Source organism: Leuciscus leuciscus (assembly GCF_965113295.1).
Source record: "Leuciscus leuciscus genome assembly, chromosome: 15".
NCBI classification, from domain to species: Eukaryota; Metazoa; Chordata; class Actinopteri; order Cypriniformes; family Leuciscidae; genus Leuciscus; species Leuciscus leuciscus.
Window position 1 is genome coordinate 10,079,707 of NC_138739.1, and position 12,154 is coordinate 10,091,860.

Here is a 12,154-nt window from a genome sequence, read left to right on the forward strand (position 1 = left end):
TTATTTGCATTTAGATTTCTTAATATTAACACAATCATTTACAGTTATACACACACACACACACACACACACACACACACACACACACACACACACACACACACACACACACACACAGTGACAGAGTCTGTTCTGACAGAAATCAGAGATTGTCATCATATAAACTCAGTCTTTCATCTAAATGTCTGACAGGGTTGATCTAAAATAAGATTGTTATTATACTGACATATGTGATTTACTCACCAGAAACTTCGACCCTGAATAATTTATTTGTGCTTTTTCCTTCTTCAGTTTTGTCTAGCATATAAATTCCAGCATCTGTGGGCCTGATCTTCTTGATGGTCAGTGATCCGGTCTGATGATTCAGCTTCAGTCTGCCTTTGAATATTTTTTTACCTAATGGTGGGATTTCCTTAGTCCCTCTTGTGATTTCAGCTATGCGAGTGTCTAGTCCAAACTCCCACTGGATCTTATCAACTTTCTGTATGTCAGTAACACCAGTCTCCAGTTTGACAGATCCTCCCTCATTCACTGACACTGGCTCTATATCATTTGTCTGAGCTACACATACAGAGAAACACAGAACAGAAATCAGAAAAAGAAAACCAAGTAGTAAAAGCAACATGGATAAATTCCTCCAGACCTAAATACCTCAAATGTACTAATTTTATAAATAAAATGAATGTAATTTCTCATATATAAACAGCTAACTGATGGTGTAAATCTATAAACAAGTCAAATGGCCTCAGTTCTCATGTGTGTGTGATGTGTGTGTTGGACCAATCATATTCTCTGATACATGTGTGATCATCAGCATCATCACATCAGTGTTTAATTGTGTTTATGCCAGGAAACAATATCATTTTTATTGAATATCATGTTTCATTGTGGTTTGTTTCACGTTCCTCTTTGTTTTCGCTTTTCATTGTTCCAGTAATAATGGTATATTCTGATTAACTCTACACTTTATATATTTAGAGTGGTGAGCTTGAGAAACTGCAGATCATATTTACTTTCTATCAAAAGACTGATGCGATTTGATTCAATAATTTTCTTGAGCTAATGTGTTTATGATTAATAATGTGCCGTCACTGAATGTTTCTCTGTCAGATAGTTGTGGAGGTCTTCAGTGGCTCACAAACACACAACATATTGATCAAGTTTAGTGCAAAATAATTAAAACATTAATTTGCATTTAGTAATTTAGCAGACGCTTTTATCCAAAGCGACTTACAGATTAGGACTAGATTAAGCGAGTCATCATGAAGAGGCAAAAACAACGCAAGTAGTGCTCAAAAAACAAAGTTCAGGCATTATTCAGAGTAGCATAAACCCGACAAGTGAGGTTTTAAAGGGAAGGAGAAGGGATTTTTTTATGAGGTTAAGTGCTCACGGTTAAGTATTAATCAATACTCGTTTGATTTTAAAGTGATTTGAAATGAAACTGTCTTTATATACAGCATAATAGATGACATTATGCTTCAATACTTGTGCAGAAGACTGTGCATATAAGAAGATATCACCAAATAAACCCATAGTCCTTAATTTAATCAATTCAGCTGATTTAAAATAAAATCATTATTATGTAAAGATTTGAGTTACTCACCAAAGACAGAAGCACGGAATCTCTTTATTGAGCTCTTTCCCAATCGGTTGATCACTAGTTCATATTGTCCACCGTCTGTGGGTTTGGTGTTTGTGATGGTCAGAGATCCAGTCTTATCATCCAGCTTCAGTCTGCCTTCAAATCTCCCATCAGGAACATCATCATATACAGTGAATCTACGAGCAGCGCTTTCCCTTTCAGCAATACAAGCGCCTCCAAACATCCACTGTAATTTGTCATCTTTATGTACTTCAGTATCATCAGGTTTTAGAGTGATAGATTCTCCCACAAACATTGACAGTGTCGTCCATTTATAAATCGCTTCACATCAGCAAACAGAAACAGAGAAACACAGAACAGACATTAGCTGGAGAAGAAAAGCAATAAAAGCAGAAAGGAATAAAATCAACATGATCATTCGCTCCACATCTGACTCCTGCTCAATGACTGATCATTAACCCTGTAAACACTGAATCACACTCACAGCAAAAGACAATATAAACTAACACATTATCTTGTTACGTCCCAGGGCGTATGCATTTGTGTTTTATAATGTGTAAGTGTTATTCATTGATTTATTGAGTGTGTGTGCTGCCAATGGACCCAACGGCCTGCTGGGAGTTGTAGTTTTGTTGTATGTTTTGTCCAATTTCTTGTGCTCCTCCCTGTCCTAATCTAGGTGATGGGACCTACCAGCGGTTCCTCATCAATGGCAAGAGGATCCAGTATTTAAGCAGAGCCGGAGAGAGAGACTGGGAGAGATTTCTTCTCCCAAGAGCCTGAGACTGTTGGTGTTACCAGACTTGGAGTGTTGCTCTTGTTGGTGTATGTTATGCTTAAATGTGTATGTTATGCTTAAATGTGTTGTTACGCTTAAATGTGTTGTTACGGCTGTAGTGGCAGCTTTGATGTGTTAAGCTTAAACCGAGGTCAACTTAAATGTGTTGTGGCTGTAGTGTACAGCTTTGAATTGCTTGCCCATTGTTGAGTGTTGGAGCAGTAGGGAGTGGGTGCCATTTTTCTTTTCTCATTTTCTTCAGTTTTTTTGTTAGTTAGGAAGTAAGGTAAGAGTTCTGTTGTTTATTTGGGTTTATTGTTGTAGGTTAATTAGGTTTTCTTTCTACCAGGTAGTGATCTTTTGTTTGTTGTTTTGGCTTTACCCGCTCCTGAAGAACACGCTTCATTTCTTTTTCTTTTGGAGCTATTTATTTAGGATTCTTTTTGCACTGTATTTATCACTTAATGTAAATAAATGTATTGGAAATCTTACTTTGTGTATTGTGTGCTGGGACTCAGATAGGTTAACTTTTCTTTGTCGCTGTTAATTTTTGCTTAAAAGTTACTTTCCCCTTTGCCCCTAGAAAATTAATTGGAAATGTAACAATCTGATATACTTCAACATTATTTATAATCTGTGTTTTTTACCTGTGTGTTTTGTGTTGTATTCATTAATTAAGTGCTGTTTTTTTAAATAAAAGTATCTGCTAAATGTGTAAATGTGTTTCATATAATCAGAGAAGGCTTTATTTTATTTCTCTGATTTTAATCACAGGTTTTGTTTGATATGGTTGTGTTTATTATTTTAGAATCTGGGACACCCTGAAGCCATTGCTCTGTATTTCCTATCATTTAAATAAATCTATAACTTCTCTATTAAGAGTTTCCATCTCTTTGGTGTGAAAAGCATCATAAACTACTCTGAGCTGGTGCGCTGGTTTAAGATGACCTTTGAACCTGACCAGATGAAGAGTGCACAGAATCTGTGTGAAAGCAGCAAAACACCAGTCAGGAGAGCAGATCAGTTATGATTGAGACACACGTCTACTCAGCTCTGAATGTGGACATTACACAGAAGTCTACTGTTAAAGCTGGTTATAAATACTGTATTTTAACCCAAACACAGACACCAACCCTAACAGAAAACTTCATGCATTTTAAAAAGTGTGGACTAGCTATAAATGTCATTGCCACACAACAATAAAATAGATGTTTAAAGTTGTATAAAAATACATTCAGAGCCCTTCATTCTTAAACTAAACCACAAGTCAGTGCTCTTTAATATCTGTGTATTGATTATGTTTCTTTCTAACCCTGCTTTTATGAGCAAAACTACAACACAACACACACATACAAATGTAAAGTGTTTGAAACATGATTATGAACAAACATTTTACACTTAATCTCTACTGTAGCATAATAAAGCTCAGTATTTCTCTTGCTTTATCAGCTGTAATACTCACATGCTTTTAGTTCATTGTTCTCGTGGCGATAGTAAAACACACCAGCAACTGCAGCAGCGAACGCCAGAACACCAAGAACAACACCAACACTGATCCCTGCTATAGCTCCTGTAGACAGACCTAGAGACAGACCTGGATCTGTAGTGATAAAGAGAGAGTCATCAGTGTGAGTGAATCTGTCAGTCTGATCTATTTAAATATGAATCTGATTCTGTTGAAGGTGAATCATAAATGAGCCTCTAATGTAATTTCAGATATCATGATTCTCCTTTTCACTGTGTTCATCTTCTGTATTACTGTGTTACAGCAGGAGTTTGATGTGAACACACGACTGATCTCAGTGAGAATATTACAAGCATTAATGCAAATTAAACAGTTAAAAAACCTTCAGAAACATGCCAACAGTCTTAAAGCATTTACTGCAGATACAGATGAGCTCTGACATGTCCATAACTAACAGAAATGATTAGTGCATTAGTGTCTTCCATATTACTTACATTTTACCTTCTTAGTTAGCAGTCCGAGGAAATTATAAATTGTATTATCTCTTTACCCGCCAGTAAAAAAATTAAAAATAATAATAATTTTTGCAGCCACTGCCAGTGTTTTTGACCATTTTCACAAGTTTCAAGTTTCAAGTTACAAGTTACCTGCAGAATATTTTGTTGTACAAATATCTGAACATGAAATATATCGAAAGAAAGAATAGACCCTATGTTTTATTATAGCTTCATGCATTCATTTTTTCTTTTTTTTTTTATGTGGGTAAGTTTCATAAAAAAAGCAACATTTTGAGCAAAAAGTTAAAATCATGTTTTTGTCAAAGTCTACATCCAGATCAGATTCAGAACGATGATCAAAACACAGATGGAGTCGATCGAGTCCATCAACACCCCTAAAGCTTCACAGTCCTGCAGCTCGTCCTGGGTCGACATTTCATTCTGTATTGGCAGTTTTGAATTTTGATATGCGGTTTAATATTGATGATTGTGTTATTTTACATATGCATCCGATTACATACATTACAACGTGTTTTGGAGAAAAACATTTATTTCATAATGTGATTTCCCCCCCCCAATTTGAATTCTTTTACTTCAATGAAAGGTTAGAATTTTACCAATTTTTTGAACGAAAGATAAAAAAATTTGAATGAAAGATTTATTTTTTCAGCCATTTTTGATCATATTTACCAGGGGTATGAATACTTTCCGTACCCACTGTATGATATAGCTCGTTTTTGCATCTGCCTCGCATGCGTTTTAATCAGGAGATTCAGCACGTAATAGCGCCCCCTACCGTATGACAGTGAAATGGTGGAGAAAGAGTAAAAAATAAGAGAAATACATCAAAAACATGAAATTTTGATGTGATCATCATTGTAATGAATTATATCAATGTTATCAATTAGGGCTGCCCAATATTGAAGAAATGTGAGATGTGCGAGAAATTGGTAAATAATGTGATATTCAATACGATGCTTGCTTTTCCCAGAAAGAATGTGAAACATTTTTTTTTTATATAATTTAAATTGATTTTACACTCTTAAAGCAATATCATATCATACATAATATCAATTTAACGTTTTGAAGTGCATGATACGCATATCCATATCGCAATGTACATTTGCAATTTTCCGATATATTGTGCAACCCTTTTATCAATCATTTAAATATAACTAAAATATTAATTTTAAAAAGAGTCTCAAGAATAAAATGTTGACAACTCGTTAGTTATTGTAATAATAACAGTGCAGTCAACAGAATTATTAGGACCCTTGGTAAATATGACTATGCATTGTTTATCCTTTTGATCTTATATTCAAATAATTTGCAAAAATCTAACGTATCATTGAAGTAAAACAATTGAAAATGAAATAAATGTTTTTCTCTAATTCACTTTGGCCACAGTTATTGGCATCCCTGAAGTATATTCCCATGTTTCAGCACAGCCGAGTGACTATAGGAACATGAAACTGTCCAGCTTTTCTGCTGGCTTCTGTTAAACAGTATGATCTATAAGAGTTTATCTTAATCCTGATCCCTGATAACATGAACGTGATTTAAACCCACAGACACAACCGGCACCAGGCCGTGAATACTGTTAAACCCGAGTGTAGATCTCGTACTGTAATGATACAGTCATAATTGTGAGTGAATGAGTCTGACTATAGCACTTAATAATTCTGCACACCTGAATATAAGGCGTTTTTCATTTCCAGCCTTCATGAACAATTATGTATCACTTATAAATGATTAAATACAAAATTAATAGTAGCTATTAAGATAAATGTGGTTTGGAATGGGTCAAATGTGCCTGAAAAAAACCCTCTGATCAGAAAATCAACGAGCCTAATAATTCTGCACACACTGTATAGCTAAAACAGTAAATATAAATCTGGTTCTGTTTAAATGAAGTCATTAATGAGCATGAGAGCCTCTAATGTAATTTCAATTATTATGATATTCTCATTCACTGTGTTCATCTTCTGTATTACTGTGTTACAGCGAGTGTTTGATGTGGACAGGACTGATTTATATAAGAACATCACAAACAGTAATGCAGATTAATCCATTTAAAATCAGTTGGAAATATGCAGAAATTAGTGTCAATTAGCATTAGTGTCTCCCAACTTACTTCAGTACCTTAATGTTACTCTCTTCACTGGGAATCAACTGAGAAATTGTTTTATAAAAAAGTGTTCAAATGAAGTTTAACTTTAGGATTTAAATAAGACACTTTTACATCGACAGATTTGATCTACTCACCACAGACAGTGACAGAGACAGAGATTCTCTTGTTTATGGTGAATCTGATGATGTTGATCTGTAGTTCATAGAGTCCAGTATGATCAGTTCTGGTGTCTGTAATGGTCAGAGATCCAGTCTTCTCGTCCAGCTCCAGTCTGTCTCTGAATCTCCCATCAGGACCATCATATGTGGAGAATTGTTTGTGTGCTTTAATAATTTCAGCTATGACAGTGTCTTCAAACATCCACTGCATTAAATCAACTCTCTGTATCTCAGTAAGACCAGTGTGTAGAGTGACAGACTCTCCCTTCTTCACTGGTAGTGCTGACTTCAGTTCCCCTGTAACAACAAACACATGAAGATCATCGAGTAACAGCTTCTCAGACATTACTTCAAGCTACACTGTGTGTGAATGACGTACGCATGCAATTTCCTGAAAATCCATAACCAACTGCTCTAAAATATAAATCATTATTATAGATTTATCAAAGTGTTTTGTGGTAAAGACATGGTTTGGAAGATGGATTTTTTTGCTCTCTCTCATTTGTAATATATATTTTTTTTTTTACTATAACATGTAAAAAAAAGTTACATGTTATAGCTTTAGATGCATGCTTGAAGATTTTTAACAGTCAATAATTTAAGTTAACAAATGTAAAATAATCAAGTCTTGTATAATAATGCTAATTTCAATTAGTCTGTAAAGGGCTTGAATTTATGCACAAAAATGAGCAATAATCAAATTAGTGTTTCATCTCCGGTGCACAAGCATACAGTATTCATACCGCTTTTATCCAAAGTGATTTACACATAAGGACACACTCCTGACTGAGCCTGTGCTTTTACTGGTGTTTGGGAACTGATGAACAGAATTATTCAAATCTCCACTTTTCATTTAATTCACCAAATGATGTTTGATATTAAGCACTCAAATCAGAACATCACTTCAGCATCATGATCAAGTGTTTGAGGAAAACTAAACTCAGTTCCACATGTTGTTTCTTAGCCTTATTTTTGTGCAAATAAATGTTAATTTAAACTATTCTAGGGTGCTGATCTAAACAAATGAATTATTACTATAAAAGAGTTGATAAACTCACCACTGACAGTCACGCTGTATGACTGGTGTATGGTGTGTCTGCTGCTGCTTTTCCTAATACCAGCTTCATAAAATCCAGAGTGTTTGGGTCCAGTTTTCCTGATGGTCAGAGATCCAGTCTGAGGATCCAGCTGCAGTCTGTGTCTGAATCTCCCATCAGGACCATCAGATGTTGAGAAGGTTCCAGTCTTTCTATTGTGTTCAGCTATAGGAGAGTTTAGATCTCCAAACCTCCACTCTATCACATCATCTCTCTGTATAATAGTACGAGAGTTTAGAGTGACTGAATCTCCCACTATCACTGACACTGACTTCACTTCATCAACACCAGACACACCTGAAGAAGAAAGAGAAAAGATTTTCTGTCAGAGAAATACATCAGTCTGTTGTTCTTTTGATAGTTGACGGCTGTTCCTTACATCAGCGGTTCCCAAACTTGTTGAAAGCATGGCACCCCTTTGTAGCGTTTTTTCCCCACGACACCCCAACCCAATTAAACTAAACTTACATGCGTACATACATATGTTTACTATTATTATGAAAATATCATATATATGATCAAATTTATTTCAATTTTGTGTCATTTATCCACTTTTTACACTCGCTGAAGTTTGCTGAGCAGTGTGTGGGTCATGCCAAAGTCACATAGGCTACGGTACATCCAATCAAAGAAAATGGTATAAAATTAGGAAAACACATTTCAAGAGATTTATCATTGTACTTCTATGTGTGTAAATGTTTGTTGACTTAACATATAACCTCAGAATTTCATTATTTTGCATTATGTTCATGATGACCGAGTGATTCTGATGAGGACACCAAAGGCACTTTATCGTGATTTTGATCCATATATAAAATTAAATCTAGATGAGCAAACAACAAATGAAGCATAAACAGCTGCATGAATTTATTATGAATGCACTCACAACAGAGATAGGCCTAACACCGTGTCCTAACCAGACACGACGCCGCAACGATTCTATTTTTCTGTGACGTCACGGCTGGAACAACAACAGAAACTATGATAATCTCAGGTACTGTTTATGTGCTTTATTTAATGTTAAAAGCGGCTGTGTGAGTTTGAATATCATTTTTGTATGTATTGTATAGCCGTAATGAAAAGAACAATTCGCCTCAGATCTTCAAAAAAATAATAAAAGTGAACAAGAACGTTCAAACTGTCAACTCGTTGTTAACAGACAAGTGTGTTTTATGACAACGATTGTTTCAGTAAGTGATTTGAACCAATTACTTTATGTGGGAATCATTGGAACAAAAAGCATTTAAAGATAAGATACTTAAAGGGTTAGTTCACCCAAAAATGAAAATTCTGTCAGTAATTACTCACCCTCATGTTGTTCCAACCCCGTAAGACCTTCGTTCATCTTCGGAACACAAATTAAGAAATTTTTGATGAACTCTGAGAGCTGATCACTTCTCCATAGGCTGCTAGGTGGCCCAAACTTGCTGGCCCAGAAAAGTTATTAAAGAGATCATTAATATAGTCCAAGTGACTACAGTGGCTCAATCTTAAGTATATCAAGCGACGAGAATACTTTTTGTGCGCAAAAACAAACAAAAATAACGACTTTATTCCACTATTCATTTCCTTCTCTCTGGGCCTCGAGTTGGTTCACGTAGTGTTTTTGCGCTGCGTGTCACACACATGACCAGCGTCGGCCAATAGTGAGCCTACGTGGTGACTGCGCAAAAACACTACGAGGCCCAGAGAGAAGCAGCCTATGGAGAAGTGATCAGCTCTCAGATTTCATCAAAAATATCTTAATTTGTGTTCCGAAGATGAACGAAGGTCTTAGGCGGTTGGAACAACATGAGGGTGAGTAATTACTGACAGAATTTTCATTTTTGGGTGAACTAACCCTTTAACTCTTAAAATAATAATTAAAAGAGTCTCTCTCCTCAATTTAACTCTCCAATAAAAATTTTCTTTAGTTTCTCATTTGTTTTGTTCAAACCTGACCTTATAACTTAAATGAAACTAAAATATCTGTGCATGGAACTGTGTCGCATGTATTTTAATGGGACACATGTGCCTGCTTTTGTGAGGATTGAGAGGATAGTGCAACTCATAGATCGTGCTCCACTGACAGGCGCTGCCTTTCTTTTGTTTTTCACGTATGCAAGGGATGAGAATATTAGCCCCATCTTTGCCCTATCCTGTCAATCTCTGCATGAAATATAAAGTTGAGCGCGCACCAGTACAGAGGGCGGAGCTGAGCGGGCGATTTAAAGGATTAGTTCACTTTTAAAAAAAACTTTTGCTGATAATTTACTCACCCCCATGTCATCCAATATGTCCATGTCTTTCTTTCTTCAGTCAAAAAGAAATTAAGGTTTTTGATGAAAACATTCCAGGATTTTTCTCCATATAATGGACTTCAATGGGCAGTTCAGTGCAGTTTCAGTGCAGCTTCAAAGGGCTTTAAACGATACCAGACGATTAATAAGGGTCTTGTCTAGCGAAACGATCGGTCATTTAAAAAATAAATTAAGTTTAAGTTTTATAAGCACAAATGCTCGCCTTGCTCTGTTATGTGACATAACGTAACACGCAAATACATTGAAAAGGTCACGCTTGACGTAGGCGGAAGTACCGAGTCAGTGTTTACATATGTGCGGAAGGAGGACCATATACACATATTCAAATGTCTTTGTGTCAGTTTATCGTTTAAAATGCCCATTTCGTGTGAGTATCCTGGGTGTTTTAATATTAAAAAGCCACAAAAAAAAATTTCGTCAGGACAGAAAAGCGTGACCTTTTCAACGTAATTGCGTATTACATGACGTCACGAACGCGCATCACAGAACAGCTGTGCTTATAAAACTTAAACTTTTTTATTTATTTTTGAAATGGCCGATCGTTTCGCTAGATAAGACCCTTAAGGCAGCCGCACACCGGACGCGCAGCTCAGCGCCGCGCCGCGCCACGTCTAGGACAACTGTCACCTGAAAATCCGATAACATCAGCAATTTTCTGATTTCTGTAAATAAATATAAAACTAAATGTATATTGCAGCACATGGTGAAGTCCGTATATACATTAACTACGATTTGAGACACATAAAGGTAAATTTAATATAAAACTATGTAAATGGCGCTCTGTGGCGCAGCAGGATTTTGAACACGGTCCTGAGCCGCCGCGGACAGACGCCGAAAGGCGCCGCCGGTGTGTGTACTCTCATAGAGAATAATGTGTTCGAATTTAAAAGACGTGGCGCTGCGTGGCGCGCCGCCGAGCTGCGCGTCCGGTGTGCGACCCCCTTTATTCATCGTCTGGTATCGTTTAAAGCCCTTTGAAGCTGCAATGAAACTGTCATTTGGACCTTGAACCGTTTGGGGCCCATTGAAGTCCATTATATGGAGAAATGTTTTCATCAAAAACCTTAATTTCTTTTCGACTGAAGAAAGAAAGACATGGACATCTTGGATGACATGGGGGTGAGTAAATTATCAGCAAAAGTTTTTTTTAACTAATCCTTTAAACTTTAAATAGGCTACATTTGAAATATTTCATTGTTGTTTCGCTTATTTGGGCTATATTCGTTTGGACATGCTCATATGCTGGTGTTTTGATTTTTTTTTTTTTTATATATGCTATAAAAAAGTTATTATATGGTAGGATAGTAATTTTAGGCTGTTTAAGTTGGAAAAAAGCTGAGATTCTGCAGCACCCCTAGCCAGTTGTCACGGCACCCACTTTGGGAACTACTGTCTTACATTATTGTCTTGAAAGAAGAAAGCAAACTCAGTCTAACTGACTAGTTTGAGAAACAAACCTGTTCACTGGAGCTCAGCTATAAGAGCTTCAATGAGCAGGGCACAGAGCCCAACTAAATCAAACACTGATCACCATAATGGTGTCTTCAAATTAAACATTTTCAATAAAACATCAACATCTAACCTCAGTTAATTCTCAATAAAAGCTTCTGTAGATTTCTGTTTCTATCTGTATAAATAATGTCAGTCTGGTTAGTAATAAGTGAAGCTGGTAATGCTGTTTGTAATCCTCCTCTGCTGAGATCTTCACAGATTTAATGTATTTTGTCTTCAGTTGATTTCATCCAAGGCTGTGGCTGAAGTCAGTTGTAGTTTTTGTGTTTCTCTTTTTGTATGTTCTTGTTGTTTCTCTTTTTTTTAAGTGATTCTGTTTGTTAACAGCAGGTGTGCATCACTAATGGTCAATCATTACTTAATTAATCACTGAATTGTCTCATTAACTTCAACACCGCTTCAGTGTTACTTTTATAACACTGTGAATAATATAAACATTAACAGTGTTCATTTAACACTGGGGGTTTTACTGTGTTCTGTTTTTTTATTTTTTAAAGTTTAGAGTTCCAAAAGTAAAGCCCTGGCACTTTTTCACTATTTCTGTAGCAGTAAAGAATATTGAATACACTGCTGTCTTGAAAGAAGAAAGCAAACTCAACAGGACACACTA

The 12,154-nt window shown here is 36.0% G+C and overlaps 1 protein-coding gene across 4 annotated transcripts in view; it reads right to left on the reverse strand.

The window, feature by feature from the left end:
- The window catches only part of LOC309476000 (uncharacterized protein), a 28,205-nt gene that overhangs the window by 325 nt on the left and 15,726 nt on the right, over positions 1–12,154 (reverse strand). For 2 of the 4 annotated variants that reach the window (XM_082139072.1, XM_082139070.1), the window contains exons 3-7: positions 7,694–8,029; positions 6,612–6,932; positions 3,847–3,984; positions 1,607–1,927; positions 244–561 (exon numbers count right to left, since the gene is read on the reverse strand). In XM_082139072.1, the coding sequence (XP_081995198.1) occupies positions 244–561; positions 1,607–1,927; positions 3,847–3,984; positions 6,612–6,932; positions 7,694–8,029 (1,434 nt within the window). The remainder of the gene's footprint in view (positions 1–243; positions 562–1,606; positions 1,928–3,846; positions 3,985–6,611; positions 6,933–7,693; positions 8,030–12,154) is intronic. The other 2 variants (XM_082139071.1, XM_082139073.1) reach the window with 2 other exon arrangements.